Here is a 19,825-nt window from a genome sequence, read left to right as displayed (position 1 = left end):
GAAATCATTTGAAATGCAATTCTTCCCCTACCTGTTTCTAGGATTGTCAACACAATTCATCATAGTCGTGACAGTATTTTTTCGAAACATAACCTTTTCCAAATTGTGTGGATCAGTTAAAGCTCATCTCTGGCTGCAGCGACCCAGTGTTTGAGTCTGAGTTGTTGAGAGAATACAGCTCTTGGTCAGTCATTGGTGCACAGTCTGTAGTGGTGAGAAGGCCGGCTTTCAGGAAGGGAGCCCGGACATTAGTTGCATAGTTGAATATGGGGTCTCTGGTACAATGCTAATCAGCTGCGTCAACCAAAAAAAACTAAAGACATGGCAAAAAGCACATTCTGAATCACTGCCTTAATACTCCTCTGTGTACATTTGATCAAAGTAAAGCTTTCAAAACACCCTTTTGCATATTTGTACCATGATTTTTAATCCATACAGTGAGCACAGCGACTGTACATATTATCTACACACTTTGCTGTCAGTGCTAAAGTACCTGTACATTCCAAATTTGTTCATTCTTACTCCGCAGCACAAGAAGTGACACAAAAAGCTGGAGCAAACTGAGGAAAAATCTTAAAAATGTATTTTTTTGTCCCATGAATATTGTCTCTTTGTAGTTTTATACAAAAACAATTCATCGTGTGGGCGTGTCTCTGCCCACATAAGTTATTCACAGCTATATTACAGTCTTGCTTTGCCCAAAGCTAAGTGCTTGGTGTGAGTTCAGTGTTAATGAGGCACAGGGCTGAAGGGGTCTGAGTCTGCTGAAGCTCAGCTCACCGAGCCTCAATGTCTTTGTGAGGTGGCCTGTCTCTGATATCTATGGCCAGGGGAGTAGTCCGTCTGGGTGAGCCAGGCCTGGCACCCAATGTGGGGATGAGTGGGGGCGGGGCACTCAGCGAGGCCGTGGGTGGTGTTTTGTTGAGGATACCATTGTGATGGGCGGTCGCTGCTGCTGCTGCTGCAGCTGAGGGGCTGACTCTGGAGAAGTGCATGCCTGGAAGTCCAGGGGCCATGAGGCCATGGGCCGGGTGGGGGAGGTGACCCTCGAGGGCAGGATGGTGCATTGCGTGGTGGAGGCGACCATGCTCGTAGTCCTCTCTGAGCATGTTGAGGCGCTCGCGCTCCTCCAGATGTGCGCGCTCATGCTCCCTCCTCTGCTCCAGGGCCAGAGGGTGGATGTGCTCACGATTAAAGTCGTGGGGCTCACGGTCCCTGTAGGAGCGCTCGGCCTCGTAGAGACGTGGCCCTGCTAGGCGGTGCAGAGGGTCGTTTCTTAGCAGCAGTTCTCTGGCCAAAGGGTCCCGTCTGTGAATGTCCAGGCCCCTGTAGGGGTCCCGCATTGGGTCCCAGTGGAAGGCAGGGTAGGGGAACCTGTCTGCCCCTGGGATGGGACTAATACCCATGAAGGGTGCCACCATTCGAGTTCTGTCCAGACTGCTGATGCTGTTCATGGGATGGACACCAGCCATGCCCATGTGCATGGGCATGGGCATGGAGGAGGGGGGGTGGAGGTTTTGTGTGTTGGGTGCCTGTACCGGGTGCTCACTTGGCCTCTCTGTAGCTCCATCCTGTTCCTCCTTCCTCTCCTCCTTCACTTTCACTTCAATGTTTTTCTTCTGGTGCTCATACGGCAGCTCTATCTTCTTCTCGAGGACCTCTCTGCTCAGGACGCTGTTGGGACGTTCTAGGCTGGTCTGCCGGATGTAGGGTGACGGTGTCCCCCTGCTGGGCACTTTGTCCTCTGAACCTCGGCTGTCAAGGATGACAGGTGTGTCCTTGTCACTGTGCTGGCTGTCTTTGAGCTTGTGGTCATCAGTGCCATTGTCTTTCCAGGGCTCTGAGTGGTCCCTCTCCCTGTCTTTTGCCTTGTTCTCTTTTTCCCTCTGAGGTTCTCCAGAAGAAGGGGGCAGATGGTTCCTGTGGTGCTCAGGAGGCCGATTGTGGCCAAGGAGGTTAATGGAGTTGACAGGGACCGGTGATGGATGGCTCAGCTGACGCTTCTCTACAGAGTCCCTAGAAATATAAACAAAGTTCCACTATCAGTACCTGTAGCTTTTGTTCAGAAAAAACAAATCAACTCTTTCAATTTTTATTCCAAATAAAAACTACAAATCATTGCATTGCATCAGAGAAATGAGAAGCAAACAAATCCAGAGTATGGTCCATTGAATCTGTGTTTTTGAAGTGAAATAAACATGAGTAATGGTGGTATGATCTCTTTTGACAGCTACGTTCTACTGCTCTTGACTCACCTGTCCTTGTCGTCCTTACTGACCGAGTCTCTCTTGTCAGAGTCTCGGTCTCTCTCGTGGGAGCTGACTGAGGCGCTCCTCTCCGAGTCTCCGGGTTTCAGCCAGGGTGGCGGTGTTGGGAAGGAGGGTGGGGTACGGTGGAGACGGTTCCACGGCTCCTGGTGGCTACTGTTACTGCTGCTGTTGAAGTGCTGCTGTGCGTTGGGGCCGTCTTTATGGCCGAACACCGAGTTGGCCGCTGCTAGGGATTCTACAAGTGGAAAAAAAAGGACACAAGTTAAAAGCGTATCACCACATCTTATTCTGGTGTGTCTACATCGTTATTCTATTCTTCTGGTGATTTGAATAACATTTACTGAAACTTATATCATTTTAGAAACAACCATTACACTAACAGTAAAGCTGTTTTCAGACATGACCTCTGGGTGAAATCCTTTGAATTGGCTACCGAGTTTACCAAGAGTTTACCCAGAGACAGCCCCCTACACCATCAACAGTTCTTATCACCACAAAGTCTCTTTTTTTATTATTGCGTCCATCACTGAGAGGCACCATCAAACCCTACAGACTCTATACTAGGAGGCCAGGTGAACAAAGTCGGTAGAAACTGCGGAGGATCTGCAGAGTTCAGTGCATGTCTGAAAGCAGCTTAAGGAAAAAAGTATGATTAACAACAATAGTTCATGAAGCCCAAACTCACTTAATGCTGGATTTCCCAGTCCTCCGAAAGCAGATGAACTGAGAGTTCCCAGTCCTCCAAAGGATGGTGGTCTGGGGAAAGGTTCTAGTGGGAGACACAACTGATACAATCAGTATCTTCATTTTCATCTTTCAGAATGAGACAGAAGAACTGAACTGAGTGGTCTTACCTAAGTGAGATGCTGGGGCGAGGAAGTTTCCAGGATGGTGGGCTGGATGGCCGAAGGGACCTGCAGATGGGTGGTTGGGACCTGAGGAGGCAGAGAGAAGGGTATCATGACAACATCCATGTTGAGTGTGATATTAACATAGATATTTGTTGAATTCTCATTAAAATTTATTCGTGTGCCTTTTTCTAATAAACAACCCATTTCACAGTTTGCCCTGTAGAGGGCAGTGACATGTCGGATTTTCATCTGTAACGTATCGTTACCAATCACTGCATAAAGATGACATGACTGCTCCTCAACACTAAATCCAAAACATCTTGAGTGCCCTCTTGTGGCTGACTGCAGTAAATGTCATAAATTATACCCTCTCCATATAAGCAGATGGGATGAAAGACTGTCATTTCAGGTTGTTTTTATTAGGGACATATATAATTAACTGTTTAACCATTAACCGACAGTATTTCTTTTTGAACAATTAATACTAATTTAATCAGACTCACTTCCCTGTCCAACTAAGTGGATATTCTATGCCACAGGTCTCACAGTCTTTCAACAGACTTGCCTCAGAGCTCGTCAACGTGTTATTTCTGAATAAAAACTAGCAGACACACTGTCCACTAGGCTGAGGACTGATATAGACCTGTTACAGAGTTGATTATTGTCCAGCAAACATGCACACAGTCGACACTGATGTGCACTGGAGTGACTGTATGCCCATCATGGCAAAGTCCATAACTAAAACACAATAAGATGCTGAGGTCTGTCTGTCTGTCTGTCTGCAGAGGAAGTAACAATCTTTGGACTGATCCCAGTGCAGCTGATGACCTGTCTGACTGTGACAGTCCATGTCTACTGAAGTGCATTCAAGGTCCAAAGGCGATGAAGTCCACTGACTTTTGTTGTTCCCTGACTGTTAATCTAGTGCCACCAGCAGGTCAAATCTTTTATTTGTCTGTGGCTTAATTGCAAAGCAAATGCTAGTATTCTAAATTAAGAGCATTGGCTATTCTATCAGACATATGTGAAATACTAGCTTGTTTGAGGATAACCACAAGATGCAGTTGAAAGCTCCAGAAAATCCTGCAAGCTACTACTTGAGTTTAAAGTTAAAATAGTTTTGGCCACAATGACTGAAGGGAGATGCATTAAACAGACATTGTCACTATTGTTTTGATGTTGTAGATAAATTCTGTTGCATTGGTGACAGACAATCATGTGAACAGACAGTTTCAGTCTGAACACCATGAAATGATGGACGGCTTCTGTAGTAAAGCATCAATCAATCTTTCAACCCGGAGATCAGACCCACTCACCTGCAGCGGAGAAAAGCGTCGCTGGGCGTGCCAGGTCGTTGGGGTGATGGATGGCGCCGAACAGGCCTGGGCCTGGAGGTCGACTCAGGAACTCATGTTTGAGGCCAAAGTCAAGCTTGTGAGGGTCGACCTGCATCTGCTGCTGGAAGACGCCAGAGCAACACAGAGAAAAACGTAAAACACTGCTGGAAACCTATTATTAGTTATTAACAGTGCAAAGAAATGTGAATCTAATGGGAAACACATTACAGTAAATGACTACTAGGGAAGCTGGGCTCAAGGACACATACAGGAGTCGTCTGGCAGCCAGGTTCCTTAATAGACCCACCAATATAACCTCATTATGATTATGGTTACGACTACAGAAACCAGACATTAAATTAGTTATCATTTTAATTATTCAAAGAAGCGATTGTGAAACAGTAGGATTACTATCAGAGAGTAGGCCAGCTTCTGTCTTTACAATAGGAAGCAATTATTCAGAATTATAGTTCTCAAGATTTTTCCAGTTGATGGGGTCTAGCTGTGTTTAAAATCCATACTTCACTGTTTCAAAGACAGTTTTAGTGTGTATAATGTACAAATGGAAAATCCGTGTGCACACTAAGAACATATGCAAGGTGAGTGAGTCACCACTTCTTTCCAACTGCTGTGAGTATTTGGATTAGGATTTTGTGCCAATTGTGCAAACTGATTTTGATCAATAAAGGTTTTTGGACATGATTTGGATCCTGGAAGTTTTTCTTTAAATTTCCCCTGAAGTTTCAAACCAGGCCTCAAATAGCCTCTCTATGACTTTAAGTTAGTGTGTAGAATAATAATGCAACACATCTAAGTTTAGATTGAGTACAATACAAAGAAAGAGGAGTCAGATGAGTCCTCACCTTCACTTTCTGCTGGTGGTGGTATATCTGCCAGGCAGTGTGGACATGCATGGCGCACCACTTCCCTGGTTTCTGCAAACACAAGACAAAAAACATGTCGTCATAAAACATATTTTCTCTAAAGTATTCAGCTTGGAACAAAATGAAACGTGTGTGAAAAGATGAGATGAGTTCCTGATGTTCAAAGTATTTTAAATCAACAATTAAAGTAAATATTGTCAATTAACTTAACTTTTTTACACCCATCATCTTGAATGGCCGGATGATATAAACACAACATAACCCTCTCATTTCACAGTAAAGTTATCTGATAATACACTGATTCTGATAATACAGCACCATGTAGCACCTTTGATCACATTATTTAGACATAAGGTCTGTGATGGTGATGTGACATGTGACAGTGGTGTAGAACCTGTAGCTGTGGAGAGACAGTCAAGCACCGTTTAAATGTAACAATCAGCCTTTTTTGACATGTCATAGGAGAATACCGGTAGGTTTTTATCTGATGACATGAGTGATGCCTCTGTTCAGTGCACAACACCAATGTCAAAATGTCTGCTGTGAATAAGGCCTGACTGCGCTCCTGTATGCAGACGATAAATAAACTAGTACTCAGCCTCCAAGTGCAGCGCTCATTTCATTAAAGACACTATTTACTGCATTAGTAAAAACCCTTTAGGGCACCATGGATATATTGTGTGTGTGTGTTTGGTTGAGTGAGCACTCACCCTGTGGATGGGCCGAAATGGATCCGTTAGCTACAGGAGAGAGGGGGAGAAAAAGAGGTTGATTATTGTAGTCCTAGTATTAATTATGAACAAAACATTACATTTTTATTTATTCCTGAAAAAAACGTCCTTTTAAAAAACAGAGTAAAACGTGTTTTTTTCTGAATACAATTAAGAACATAGCAGCTGAGGAGGCAGGAACACAAACGGTCTGTGTTGACTACAGACTAAGTGCAGGTGAGTCCTTTATCGTAGCATAAGTTGATGTTGACAACATTCGCCTGATGACTCCAACACTTATGCAACACATACAGAGTTGGGGTTACCTCTGCGTTGGGAGTGTTGTGTGTTAGTGTGCATGTGCTCTTACCCTGGGGTCCTTCTGTAAGAATGTGTGTGGGACGGCTCCTGGTCTTGTGGACACATCCAGTGGATTAGAGGTCTACAGATCACCAGGCACAGATGGAAACAAGATTGTCAGTAAATAGCTTCTATTTTGAGTTTGTCTATCTTGAGTTGGGAGGATGTGGGTGTGTGCTTTACCTTGGGCTGAAAGGCGCCCTGCAGCGAGCCGAAGGGCCCGGTCGGAGGGATGACGGGGGGGAGGCCAGACATGGCCGGTGGGTATGAGTGAAAGAGCTGAGGGAGAGAAGAGGGAGAGGAGGCGTGAGGATGGTTCAGTCTGACGGTGAATTCCATGCAACAGCTCAATGAGGAGGAGGAAATGCAACAAAAAACAAGTTCTAATGACGGATGAGCAACATTCAATCTGACTTTTCGAATGGGTTAGAGTTACAAATGATTGCCTACATGTTTCACAAGCTGCGGTTAATAAAATATTTCAAGTTCATTCCCATTGGATTTAACTAAGGGAAACCATCCTTTGATATGAAAACTAGAATGTTGTAATACAAGCAAAATGCATGTAAACCAAACAAGTGCTCAAGGCTTCCATAATTTCATCCCGAGGAAAAGCAGAAATGTAATAAACTCCTCGGTTTAATTGCTCCTGTCTGTCACATTAACCTTAGTGGGAATAGAGAATGTTTTTCATTCCTAACTTCCGTGTCTTTATTCATGGATGCTGCAGTAAAATTATATAAAGCCAGGAGGAGTTGTAAGAATCTCTGGAGGCCGTGGTGGAAGTTTAAAATACAACATTCCCTGAGCTTCATGTTTTAAGACACCACTATGTTCATAGAGAGGGAAAAGCTTCAGGGTATTTGCTGCTGCCATAATAAGAGCGAGGGAATACAGAGAATCACAAATGAAGTGCTTAGAAACAAACTAGCAGCGCTGTGTAACATCTGTGTGACCCAGGGTTGAGATGCATATACATTTATCTCAGCTCTGATGGACAGTTTGAGGAAGAAGCTTTCTTATGCAGAAACACACAGCAGGTGTGTGGAAGCTTCAAACATGGCAGGAGAGTGGGGACCGATGGAAGTCGCCTTTAGTAAATAATAATGAGCCATCCACTGCTGTTGCAGACAAATGCAAATGAAGAGTAGTAAGCAGGACCAAGATGTAGTATTCCTCTGGCAATAACCCAGTCTGCTCTGTTATGCAGCCAGAGTCTGTACTCATTTCTATGCACAATCATTTCATCGTTAGATACATGCACAATAAATCTTGTGCTACGAGGCCTAAGAAAACAGCAAAGTTTCATTAATCACAACATTTGCTGAGACTGAGGCTGCGGGGGGGAAATGATGCAGCTCAGATGCTTACAGTGTCTATTAAGATGCAGAACAACAGTTTCATGGAATATAACACACATACACACACACAGCTAGAACAACAACAACGGGCTGGGGCGGTCAAGCAACAGACAGGCAGCAGGAAAACTCACGCTGTGTCTGTAGAAGGGGTCGACTTTCGTTGGGTATTTGTCAAACTGTAGGAGAAAGGAAACAAATGTGTAAGGAAGACATGAAAACCTGCACATGTTTACTGTCACAGGGTTTAGGGTCATTTCAGGCCAACACATACTACATCATTAACTGTGTTTTATATCTTAGAACATGCTTACAGATTGAGATTAAGATAAAAAGGTCCACGATCTCCGAGATCAAACTTTAAACACTTCCTAAGCCCGACCGTTTTCATCCTCCTCTTTCCGTGATCATCTCAAGACCTTGTAAACGAGCGTGGGCTCTGTGTCTCATTTGGTCTGGTTTTAGTGCAGCACCGGCTCGGAGTGAATATTTCCCCAGTCAAGACTAAACACTGCAGCCGTAAAGAGGCTTTTTATGGCCTCATTAGCTGTCAGAGGCCTGGCCATGCTGCCTTTGAGGTATCGTCAGAGCCAGGCAGCCAGGCAGTGTGTGTGTGTGTGTGTGTGTGTGTGTGTGTGTGTGTGTGTTTGTGGGAGCCTGAGGACCAGCCACCCACTGCCTGTGGTCTCCCCCAACAAACAGCAGGGCTCTTAACACAAGGTATTTGCCAGTAATAAAACCCCCAAATGGGCCCAAATGATGTCATTAAATTCAGAATGAATTAAGTGTATTATGTTCCGAAAGCTGGCTCTGAAGTTAACATGCTTTGGGCGAGTTATTGCCAATTTAGAAAATAACTGCATTCGAAATCTCGAGACGATGCCAGAGAAAACACTAGAAAGGCTTTGTGGGAGAATAAAGGCATTATTGTGGTGCGGACGGACCACATGGTCGTCAGCGAGAGGCCGCCACACAAACTCACAGTGTGCTGCTCACACACACACACGTCAAACTGTGTGAAATCTTCACTCTCCCTCCCACAGAGAGAAAACACTTTCAGGGCCGTGCCCGCCAACTCCTCCACACGTTTAAGTCATTATCAGAAGAAACTCTTTGGTTGTGGTAATGTTTATATGACATCACCCCCCCCTTCCACCCCAATACAGTAGTGTTTCTACTTATCCTCACATTTCTGGTAGGGGTACGCACCATGGGCGGTGCTGGGGTGGGCATGATGGCGTGGGGGAAGGGCGTGAAGGTGTGCTGGTGGGTGTGCTGGTGGGTGTGTTGGTGCTGATGCTGGTGCTGATGCTGGTGCTGGTGGAACTCGGTGCGCAGGTAGGGGGGGGGGCCCAGCGAGGCGCCGCGGTCGGAGTTTTGGGAGGCCAGGAAACGGGTGTTGAGCTCCTGGCGCAGAAGTTCTTGCTCTGAAGTAGAATTAAAGAGGACGGGATTAGAACCGGATTTGTTAATGAGGGGACAGTGCACACATTTTTACACAACAGACTCTGAATATACACTCAGTGACCTAAGAACCCGTGATGTAAGGTTGTATCCCCGGGACCTCGAGGTGGTTAGAATTGTGTTGCTGTGGATTGTTTTTCTATTGCATTTTGTGTAGGGTGAATATAAAAATTTGTCTCATAAGGCTTAACAAAGTGTGACATCCTCTGTCCTTAACCCTCAACAAGAGGAAGGAAAAACTACCAAATAAACCTTTTAACAGGGGAAAACTAGAGAGAATCACATAGGGGATCCCAGGATGGACAGAGTGCAATAGATTCCACGTGAGAACATCAACAAAAATACTATATTTACAGCATTGATAAGAAGAAACTGTTTTAGCGCAATACTTAAAATATGTACACATAAGAAACTGTCTGACAGAGATGAGGGAGCAGTAATGATATATATATATATATATATATATATATATATATACATAAAAGGAGAGACAAGCAGTAAATGAGTGTGATTATTAGCATGTCATTTTAAATCTCAACGCGGCTCGACATGATTAAAACTGACTGACTGCTGGAACTGTCAAATGTTGTGATTTGATACGCCTCAGCCCCTCGGAGAGAACGACATCTGTTGTTCTAATAACCTCTGCGCAGCCTGTGGAGAGAGAATGGATTTCAAGTAATCGCTGGCTTTTCTTCTAAATTCAACAGAGCCGGGCTTGAGAGATTATGTCTCCTCCAGTGTAACCTTATCCTTCCTATTCCACAGTGACTCACTACAATATTTCCTGCATTTCATTTCCAGCTTTATTGGTCTGGGAGTGGAGGTGGAATTTTCTCTTCATAAAAATTTCATTAGTATCTTTTGAATAGAATCCAGCTCGCTGTGTTCCGTATTGACCAAAATGATTTCTCACACATGAGCCCCATTCGAGGTTAAAATGGAAGTTCTTGGAATGTCGCCTCCTCCTCCTCCTCCCACACTGACCCTGACATTTAGCGTAGCAGCGCTGCATGGAAATGTGCACAGGGTCTGGAATCACTTTTGCTATGTGGCCTGACCTGCCGCTGGATATTACTGGTGTGTGAGAATCGATCAATCAGAGCACGGCAGACTGAACTTGAACTGTCCACGCCACTATAAACACACCAAGCGCCAGGCAGGGAGCACATGCAGATCATTGTGGACTCAGTGGCTTGATTCTCTACATCAGAGGTCTTCAACAGGGGGTCCGCGACCCCTAGGGGGTCCGTGGAGGGACTGCAGGGGGGTTGCGAAATTTTTGGTTGAAACATTTTTTTTTTTTTTTTTTTAATAATTCAAAAAAAAATTCAAACCAGTTTTTTTCCCACAAATCTAAATATCTTAAAATATACATTAACATGCATCCAACATATTGTGAGGCTGATTTCACCCTCTGCCTGACAACCTCCATCCGTCAAAGATTAGATAAGTTGTGTGCTACCCATCAGGGTCCGACATCTCACTAATGTGGGAGTATGTGTGCCATCCACAGATGAGGATTCACTGTCTCTTCTACATGTATGTTTAAAATAAAAACATGAATCTGTGAAATATTGTAATAGCTCAGTGTTGTATGCAAGACTTTTATAAAAGTCAGTGGCTTGGCCACCCTGTACCTTGCACATGTTTACATTGAAAACATGAATATATGAAACTGTGTAATATTTGAATAGTTAAGTATTGAATGCACAATAACAGGGTAGCTATGTTTATACATGGCACAAGGCCAAATTCAATATAAAACACAATTATATACACTATATATAGTATGGGGTCCCTGCTCCATCTCTCCACCAGTTTGGGGGTCCTTGGCCTGAAAAACGTTGAAGACCCCTTCTTTAAATAATGACCAGAGTAACATTCTGTCTGTCCATCTGTCTCCTCATCTCAAACGCTTTATTATCAAATGCTGCCTGTGTCTCGACTGTCCCCAGCAACAGTCCTATTGCAGCGACTGACTCAGATAAGTGTCAGTCAATGTACAATCCTCTGCTACACCACTTGGGGGCGGTGTGGAGACATTTGCCGGCAGCGGGAGGTGTTTACCTGAATAGGCGCTCCCAGCTGCAGGATGTCCAGGTGCTGGCTGGCTGCTAGACGTCAATGGTGGTGGTGGAGGTAAGGCTGCTGGAGGAGCGAACATATTGGGGTGGTGTGGGTGTGGCGAGGACTGCAAGGCAGGGGGGAAGCCGTGGGGGGTGCTCTGGTTGGCAGCCAAGGGCAGGGGAAAGGAAGAGGCTGCCGCTGCCGCGGGAGGGGGCGGGTGGTGGGGGAGGTGGAAGGAGGGACCAGGGGGCCCGTGGGGCTTGGAGCCTGGGGTGCTGCTTCTGCTGCTGCTGTAAAGAGAGTGTGAAAAGAAACGGGAGAGATCGGGAGAAGGAAGCCATGTTAAGTGAGGCGCGATATGTCAAAATTAACACTTGTTCCTCCACACCCCCTAATCTCCATCTGCTGCGACGTGCAATTCCCTGCACAGTGTTTTCACAGCTCAACTGTCTCCTCGCTTGTGCTTCACAGAATTCGGGACAAACATGATTTGTGAAAACACCACATCCGCAGCACCCTCAGATGCAAGTAAAACACCAGTGGCAAGCACAAGAGAACGAGCATCTGTCTTTGAAGAGCTTCTGTTAAGGCACTTCCTCCAGAGCCAGGTAGCGAAACATGTGCATCGGAAATGGGAATCGAGGGAGAGAGGGCGTGTGTGCATGTGTAAGCAAACAGTCTTTTGTAGTGTGTGTGTGGGTTTTCCCCAGGGGCCGCCACAGAGCCTGCGTCTCCACAGCTCGCCGCACTAAGCCTGAACGCTCATTTGCAGCGCTCGCTCTTTGCTGTGGGCCCCGGCACCCGCGATTACTCTCAGCGGGGGTGCCAGGGCCTGTTGGGGTTCTGCCAGGCTGCCAGCGCTGGCACAGAGAGTGGGAGGCAAAGCCAAGTCCTGAGAGCCTGTGAAGAGCTGTTGTTGGGACTGAGTGGGTTCTGAAGGAGCCATGTTGGAGTCCTGGAGTCGTTAATTAATGAAGCATCTCATAGGTCTCAGTGCTTTTTCCACAGATACAGAACACAACAGATTCAAATTGGCCTTGAACTAGCTGTTGTTATTTTTAATTTTTTAATCAAATGAAAAATGTGGTTGTTGTGAATGTAGTTGAATGCACCAAGAGGAGTTCTGCTGCAGATTCTTTATAATGGACAAAATGACCATCTCTCTGCAGAACTGAATTCTATCTAGTCAAATGAACACGGCTATATGAGCCCATTTTCCTAGCCTGGGTGCCAGACGAACTTAGCCCCGCCCACACATTTTTTTGGTCGGGAAGTTTGGTCTGGAGTCGCTCCGTTGGCGAGAAATTATCTCCGAACAGAAGCTGTTCGGACCAATCAAATTGTCAGGGCGGGCTTTGTACGATGAAGGACCGATGATCAACAGTTACGTAATCAACTACTTCATCAAAGAGCGCTTGGGTTGACTTTGTTTTCCACAAACATGCCTGCCGCTGGAGAGCTGAGATGTGTAGATGCTGCCATTGAGTCTGTTTTAGTAGACATCGACAGCACATTCATTTTGAAAGAGGAACAGAGAAACGCGATCAAGGCATTTGTAGATCGAAAAGATGTTTTTGCCGTTCTTCCTACGGGATTCATACGTCACATACTACGTTGCTCTCATTTTTTTCCCTGGTACGGTTGAAACACACCCCATAATCACAGCATAATGGAGCGGTCTCAGACTCATATTCTGACTAGAATTATGAGTATGACAACGTCAGGCTACCATTTTCCTCCTGTTCTGCACAAATAAAATATGTGTATGAGTATGCTTCTGATTCAAGGTTATACTAAACTATTGCATATGATTCCAGTATAACCGATGGGGGCTGGAAGCTGCACTGACGACAATGAGGGTGGCTAATAAATCAGTGGCACTCCGGGAGCAGTGAGGGCCTTTTTATTTCCCTGTTATTAAACAGTGCTACAGTTTGGCTCAGGGACTTCCAGCTCTGCCTGATAGCAATTTACATGCTAATGGGCATCGTGTGGAAATCCTGCTCGAGAGATATTCTAGTGTTTTCATGTCTATATGAATGTGGAAGTTTAGTCTGTACTGCATCGCCATGTATAATGAAACAAGACAATTGTTAGTAATGAACGGATCATTATCCCAGAGCTGTGTGAGCCGGTGGGATTTGAGTCTTACCTGTGACCGTTGAGGTTGGGGCCGTTGTAGACAGACAGGGGGCGGGAGTGGCAGCGGGAGGGGGGGCGGTGGGGCCCGGCCTGACTGGGGTGCTGCTGGTGAGGGTGGTGAGATGGGAGGGCAGGCGATGGTGGATGTGGGTGAAGGCTGGGCGTTGGTGATGGCCGGGGGTGAGACAGCAGTTCAGGCTGGTGCTGGGGCCGGGGAGGGGGGGGCAGCGAGGGCTCTTGGCCCTGGGCGAGAGGCAGGGCTGCGGGCGTCCGAGGCCTGGGAAGAGCCTCTGAGCGTGGGGGCGGGGGGGCTGCGGCCGGGGCCTGGGGTGGGCTTTTCGCCCGGCTCCAGTGGGGGGACAGGGGCAGGGGGGTGGAGGGCTGGGGCTGAGTCAGGGGGGTGTCTTGGGGGGGCAGAGGCTGATTGGGGGTGCTGGCTGCAGGGGGTGGGGGGGGGTCCCTGCAGTTCTCCTGGCTCCGCTCTTGACTGCGCTCTAGGCCTGACACCTGGAGGAGGCCGGGGCCGTTAGGCTCCTGGCTGCCATTGGTGGAGAGCACATCAACGCCAAAATCTGGAACTGTGGAAAACAAAGAGAAAAACAGTGTCAACATAAACAGCCTCTCCAGCAACAATTCTTAGTTTTCAAACTCAATGTTAAAATTAACACAGATAGAAAGATAAACACATTTTACACTTGACACCCGTCCAGTCATGGCTTTCTATAGACATTCATACATCAGCTGAGTGAATAAGCACACATGAACGTGAGCTGCCGGTCTGCTGTGGACTCTTGTCTTTCTCTCTACCTCCTCCTCTGCAAACTGGCACACACACACATTCTTTTCTTACTCTTCCTTCTCACAATGACAAACCGTGCTGGGGTTTGCAGAGTTGCTGGCACGAGCATCAGTCCCTCCCTGAGCCTTTAGCACCATCCCCGGGGAGAAACTGAAATGTGTTTTTCTTGTTCCGTCTAAATCAGTTTGTATCGTACACAGGGTCCATTCTCGAGGTTAAGTGTGTTTTTCCTTGGATGACAGAACCTTCACTTTTTACACAAATTCAATGCAGTCTGGTCAGATGCTTAATGAGACATTGTGTTTACAATGTTGGGCTCAGCATCGTGATGACACCCATCAGACTATCTATTGCTGCGAACATTTGATTCTCACCACTAGTGTTTCTATTCCTCATGCTAACTAGCTTCCGATTGATGAATGTTAGCACTTATTTCAGGACTCATTAAGTCCCTTTTGCATGTAGCGTGAAGGACGGCTGCAGAATTAGCTTGCTGTCTGATAAGGTGAGTATTAATTTTATGGACTTTGAATAATTACCAAATAAGAAATGACCTGCCATTAGAAGCCCTTAGTGGACTCCATTATGTCCAAAAGTGTAAATTAACGAAAAGAATGAAAAACGGTTGCTGTACCATGTTGAAGTCACACAGAACAATACCTAATAAGCCTGCCTGCTCCAGAGGCAGAGAGGCTCATGGGGGATGACAGTGCATACATAGACTGTAATTAACTCTCCCATTGGCCGCAGGGGGGTTCAGGGGCGAGAGCGACGGATCCTCCTCCCCTCAGCCAAGCCGGCTAAATCCTTCACCTGCCAAAGAGGTGTAGATGGGGCCCAGTTCCCCTGGGCTCAGACAGACACCTGCTCTGCAGAGCTGCAGCCTGTCACACTGACTTCCATCTCACTGACACACGTTCTCCCTCTGGACCAGCTCCTGTGAGAGCAGGCTGGGCTAAAGGGCTCAAGGACAACCTCAGCCCATTATCATTAAAATGCTAAGTGAGGTATTAGCAGCCGCAGGTGCATGTGATATTGTACATGAGGGGTCAGAGGAGGGTAATTCCTGATGCAAGATCACAATCAATATCAACTATCATCAGCTATTGACTTCTGCTCTGTGTGGGTGAGCTCACAGGGAAATGTGCCAGCCCATCAGGACAGGAAAGAAGATTCGCTTTTCCAGGTTGAAGGGTTTTTGTAACAGTCTCTTTTCCGCCTTTGGCCAAGAACAATGATGAGAAGTCGCAGTAACATGCAAATAGGCATCAGCCTTCAGAGCTAACTAACCCTTACATAAAAACTCTAATCTCGTCTCTGGCCGCCTGCACACGAGACACGTCCCTGTCCAGCTCTCACGTGCATCAATGAACAAGAAAGCCCAGCAGCCCTCCGATCCATCTGCCTCCTCCATGTCAGTCTTCTCCACTTACAAATGCTATTACCGGTCAAGAGAGACTGCTGCTGGCAAACAACTCCACCGCAGCAGACAGGAGAGAAGAAATCCCAATTCTCAAGTCTTCCGCTGCACCTCTGAGTCTCTGAGGTCCACGGCTTGTTTTGAGAATGTGCTAACGCGCTAAAAAGAAAGTGTCTATTCTGGTCATAATGAAGACTCCAGGGCCGGGCGGAGCGGGGAAAGAAGAGAAGAGGAGTATACACCAGCTTCCCTCCCGTGAGGGTTCATTTGTCAGTCTTCTTCATCCCTGGAAACAAATAAGCGCAAATTCCCTCTTGGTTTCCTAAAAATGTGGAGCCCTTCTGCTTCAGGAGCATCGTGTGGCTTCTAACTAGCACACACTGCCTGGTGAAGCGTTACAGAAGAGGATGAGGCCTGTGGGTGTGTGGGTTAGCTGAGGCAAAAGCGAGAGGCCAGATTTCAGAGGTAAATGGGGTATGGGAGGGTTTTTTGAGGGTCAGCCATGTGTGTGTGTGTGTGTGTGTGTTGTGTATGCTGGAAAGCCAATTATTAAGGCTGGTTGTCAGGGGACCCAGTGGAAGCTTAGGGGGATCACTCATTATCCCATGGTGAGCCATCTCCTACAGTTCACAGTGTATTTATTAGCTGCACACTCCACACTCATGGTTATAGCTAGACTGCAGCATGTAATCATTAGATAGACTCCAACTCTGACCTGACTGAACATGATGAAATCTCAAACATACATTTTTTATAAAAAAAAACAATAAAACTCAGTCAAGGGACCCATGTTGAGGTCTTTGAAACAATCTTTTTAGTGACAGGAGACGTGTGTCATTAGGTGTAATATGGTGTTTGCTCATTACTGCAGCACGTTGGGGGATTAATTTAGCATATTGTGTTTCATTAACATCGCTAGATAAGACCTGGGGAATATAAATGATTAACAAGTGAGCAACAACAAAATCACAATCTTTAAAAAGCACAACTGGCAGCTCAGCACCTGTCCTTTTCAAAATACATTAGTGCCCTAGTCCAGCCAAACTATTTTGCTAATCTCTCTATTTTTCCTCCTCCGTCATGTGAGTGCGTGGTTATGACTACATCTGTGCTTGGTGACAAATTGCTATCGGGTCAACAGGCCTCTCTGACATCCCGGGCTTCTGTCCCTTGCTGTCAACCCTTCTGTCCTGTCCTCCTCAAAATAGCACCTCAACACATTCTAAACCCTCACACTCATTTATGGGATTTCATCCAGGCAGGGGTCACATAGCTCCAATCACACAAAACCAACAAGCTAACACATAGCAGCAGCCATGAGACTGACAGCTGAGCTAAGGCCACAGTGCGTATGTCACAGTTATGGACTGAGCAGAGGTGAAATACAGGGAGGGTTGAACCTGTCATGCTGATTATGGTTCTGAAGAGATGAGGCTGCAAACGGCCAACGTACAGATCCTTTATTTCCTGTTAATTCACTCATGTTTCATGCTGACTGATGTATGCAGTACGGTAGCGTGTATATAGTGCCGCAAATAACGCTGCACACACCAAGGTAGAGATATCTTCTGTTATTATGAGAAGTGTAAAAGTATTTTTGGTTCATTATGAAACTGTGGCGTAAATAACTAGAATATGGCGGGCCGCCACCGATGAGATAATTAATGGGAAACACTGCATGCAACATTTTGGAAAGAAGCAATACAACAGGTGGGATTCCAAACTGACTCGAAAGCAAAAGGTCAACAATGACACATGGATACCGATAATCATTACTGAACGGTGGCCAACTTAAGGTGATGTCCTCCAATCTTTTTATAGCAACACATCAGCGCTTGTGACCTTCGCCTGAAGACAAATCAGTACCAAAGTAAGTAAGAGATAATTCCTACATCGACAGTCATTAACATCTCTATTTACAGCAGCCAGACGAACCCGAGCAGGTTCAGAGTCACTGGACTGGAGGCTGTGAGGCTGTGACAGCTGTGGAACTGTTGAGAGCTTCTAGGAATCAGGTGCTAATGGTGAGGGAGGTAGGGAACAAGGGAGGGGCAGGTCTGGAGGGAGGGCAGACGGCCTGTGTACTTGGGGCCACGCGATGATGCAATGACCAGCAACCTGTGGGTGCTGATTGCAGGTCTGTCCTGTGCCAGTGTCTTGCAGCAGTGAGACCTACGACCACCATCATCTAGATGTTTAGCAGGTGTATTTTTTAACCATGTTCACCATTTTATTTGAGCACGATTGCTTGCTCAAATTTGTTAACAAGCACGGAACACAAAGTACAGCTGAGAATGACCATTCACTTTGCAGCTATTTGGTCATGAAGTACTGGCCCCAAAAATTGACCTGATGACGAAATGTGATTTTTAACAGTTATTGCAATTCATCTTATGTGGGAACATAATTCTAACACATGTCATGAGAATTCATCAAATGTCAGCACGTAGTACTGCTGAAAGAAGTCATTAATATTCATCCTATGGATACCGTTGATATCTGTATCGGATTTCCTGGTAATCCATCTAATGGTGGTGTTGACATATCACTATACTCATCGGGTGAGACTGGGGCTAGCAGGTTAGCATGCTAAAGTCAATAGAAGTAGAAGTGATGGCAATCAAGGCAAAACCTCAAAAGCTCTTAGTGGAATTAAGTCTGAATGTCTCCACTACACATCTATTATTGCTAACAATGCCTGTAGCTAAAGCAACATATAGCTCCTTTTAAAATACTTAGTGTGCTGAACAAGGACTTGTTTTCCTCATTGGAATTTCTATTTCTATCATTGGTATGACTCAGTAAACATTAATAACAATGAGAGTCTCTCTTTCTTGTCCCCTGTTGTGGAGAATGTTTTAAGGGATATTTTTGCCTAGAGCGTCAGCCTGGAAACTATTTAGTCCCTGAAAAAGATAAATAAATAAAGATAAACAATTCATACTCTACATATTTAGTTTGACAACAAAATTAGAGTAGTAATTGAATAGCAAGTGATGACAGTGGTCTGACCTCAGGAGTGGTTTAAGCACCATGTGTTCCCCAAAGAGCTCTTTGGAGAGGGACCGGGCTGTTTTTTTGTTCTTAATGAAGACTGCAGCCACATTAATGGTGCACATCTTTTAAAAGATCTCCTTCCCACACCGAGGAGAACATTAAACAGGAGACTGCTAGTTTCTGTCGGCTTCCTCTCTGTGGTATCATCAATTTTGAATGTTCATGAAAGCCACAGTCTGAACTCTGAGACCCATCAGGCCGATGCATCAGCATCTTTCCTTTTTCTCTCCATGTTTTTGTGCCTTTACAAAAAACTGGCCATTTTATTAGGTAAAGATATACATTATAATGCAGTCCAGAACAACAGCCCTCCAGTGAATAAAAAAAGCGTGTGAAACTAACAATGTTCACACACAGGAGAGTCTGTCTTCCTCAGTGAAATACCCTGGGGTTCATATTAGTGGATGACATCTGAGCTTAACTCCCATGTCTGCAGGAGTGGACGGTTTTCAGATCCCTAATGTTCGAATACAAGTGTCCACAGTGGTTACAGTCCATGAGGCCTAAGTCTGCACATTAACCAAGGGATGTGTTTCTTCATCTGCAGACACACAACCCCACAATGCACCTCAACAGATGCTTTACACAATCCATCTTTTTCCTGCTATACTAAACGATACAGGGTCTCCAAATGTTTAAAAATGTAACATTGAATTGAAAAGCTAGGACTTGTGATATTAGCTCAGAAACCTTCCAGGAAGATTTTGCCCTGATCTCATAGCCAAAGCCTCCAGAGAATCTCCAGTCCATTAGCTCCTCATCGCTCCCTTCTTCAGCTCTGAAGAATTTAACAGCATTAGCTGCTCTCAGATCAGTAACACTGTGATACCCCCTTTTACGTCCCCGGAGTGTCGGAGCACCTCGCAGCAATGAGTTCACAGCACACAGGCATGCATGTTGGACGGGCCCCAGATGGGAGCTCAAGGCTCAGGGGGCCTGACAATGATTGACGCCTCCCTGCTGGTCCTCCCAGACTCTCCGTCATGTCAGCAACTCTTCGAAAGCTACAGCCAGCGGGGGTGTTGTGTTACACAGCCTGGACATCCTACTGTGTGGAGGGTCTTGGACTGGAGCTGTTTTATTAGTGCTAGACTCCCAGGGGT

The 19,825-nt window shown here is 45.9% G+C and overlaps 1 protein-coding gene across 1 annotated transcript in view; it reads right to left on the bottom strand.

The window, feature by feature from the left end:
- Nucleotides 1–776: 776 nt before the first annotated feature.
- auts2a (activator of transcription and developmental regulator AUTS2 a) overlaps nucleotides 777–19,825 on the bottom strand; it is a 291,838-nt gene continuing 272,789 nt past the window's right edge. The window contains exons 7-19 of the mRNA XM_061086071.1: nucleotides 13,457–14,024; nucleotides 11,305–11,594; nucleotides 8,959–9,197; nucleotides 7,905–7,949; nucleotides 6,596–6,691; nucleotides 6,423–6,494; nucleotides 6,053–6,082; nucleotides 5,322–5,393; nucleotides 4,438–4,579; nucleotides 3,125–3,205; nucleotides 2,956–3,039; nucleotides 2,256–2,493; nucleotides 777–2,016 (exon numbers count right to left, since the gene is read on the bottom strand). Coding sequence (XP_060942054.1) covers nucleotides 777–2,016; nucleotides 2,256–2,493; nucleotides 2,956–3,039; nucleotides 3,125–3,205; nucleotides 4,438–4,579; nucleotides 5,322–5,393; nucleotides 6,053–6,082; nucleotides 6,423–6,494; nucleotides 6,596–6,691; nucleotides 7,905–7,949; nucleotides 8,959–9,197; nucleotides 11,305–11,594; nucleotides 13,457–14,024 — 3,197 coding nt within the window. The remainder of the gene's footprint in view (nucleotides 2,017–2,255; nucleotides 2,494–2,955; nucleotides 3,040–3,124; nucleotides 3,206–4,437; nucleotides 4,580–5,321; nucleotides 5,394–6,052; nucleotides 6,083–6,422; nucleotides 6,495–6,595; nucleotides 6,692–7,904; nucleotides 7,950–8,958; nucleotides 9,198–11,304; nucleotides 11,595–13,456; nucleotides 14,025–19,825) is intronic.

The sequence above is a fragment of the Limanda limanda genome, chromosome 14, assembly GCF_963576545.1.
Source record: "Limanda limanda chromosome 14, fLimLim1.1, whole genome shotgun sequence".
Classification (NCBI taxonomy): Eukaryota; Metazoa; Chordata; class Actinopteri; order Pleuronectiformes; family Pleuronectidae; genus Limanda; species Limanda limanda.
This window is presented reverse-complemented; position numbering and strand designations above follow the sequence as displayed.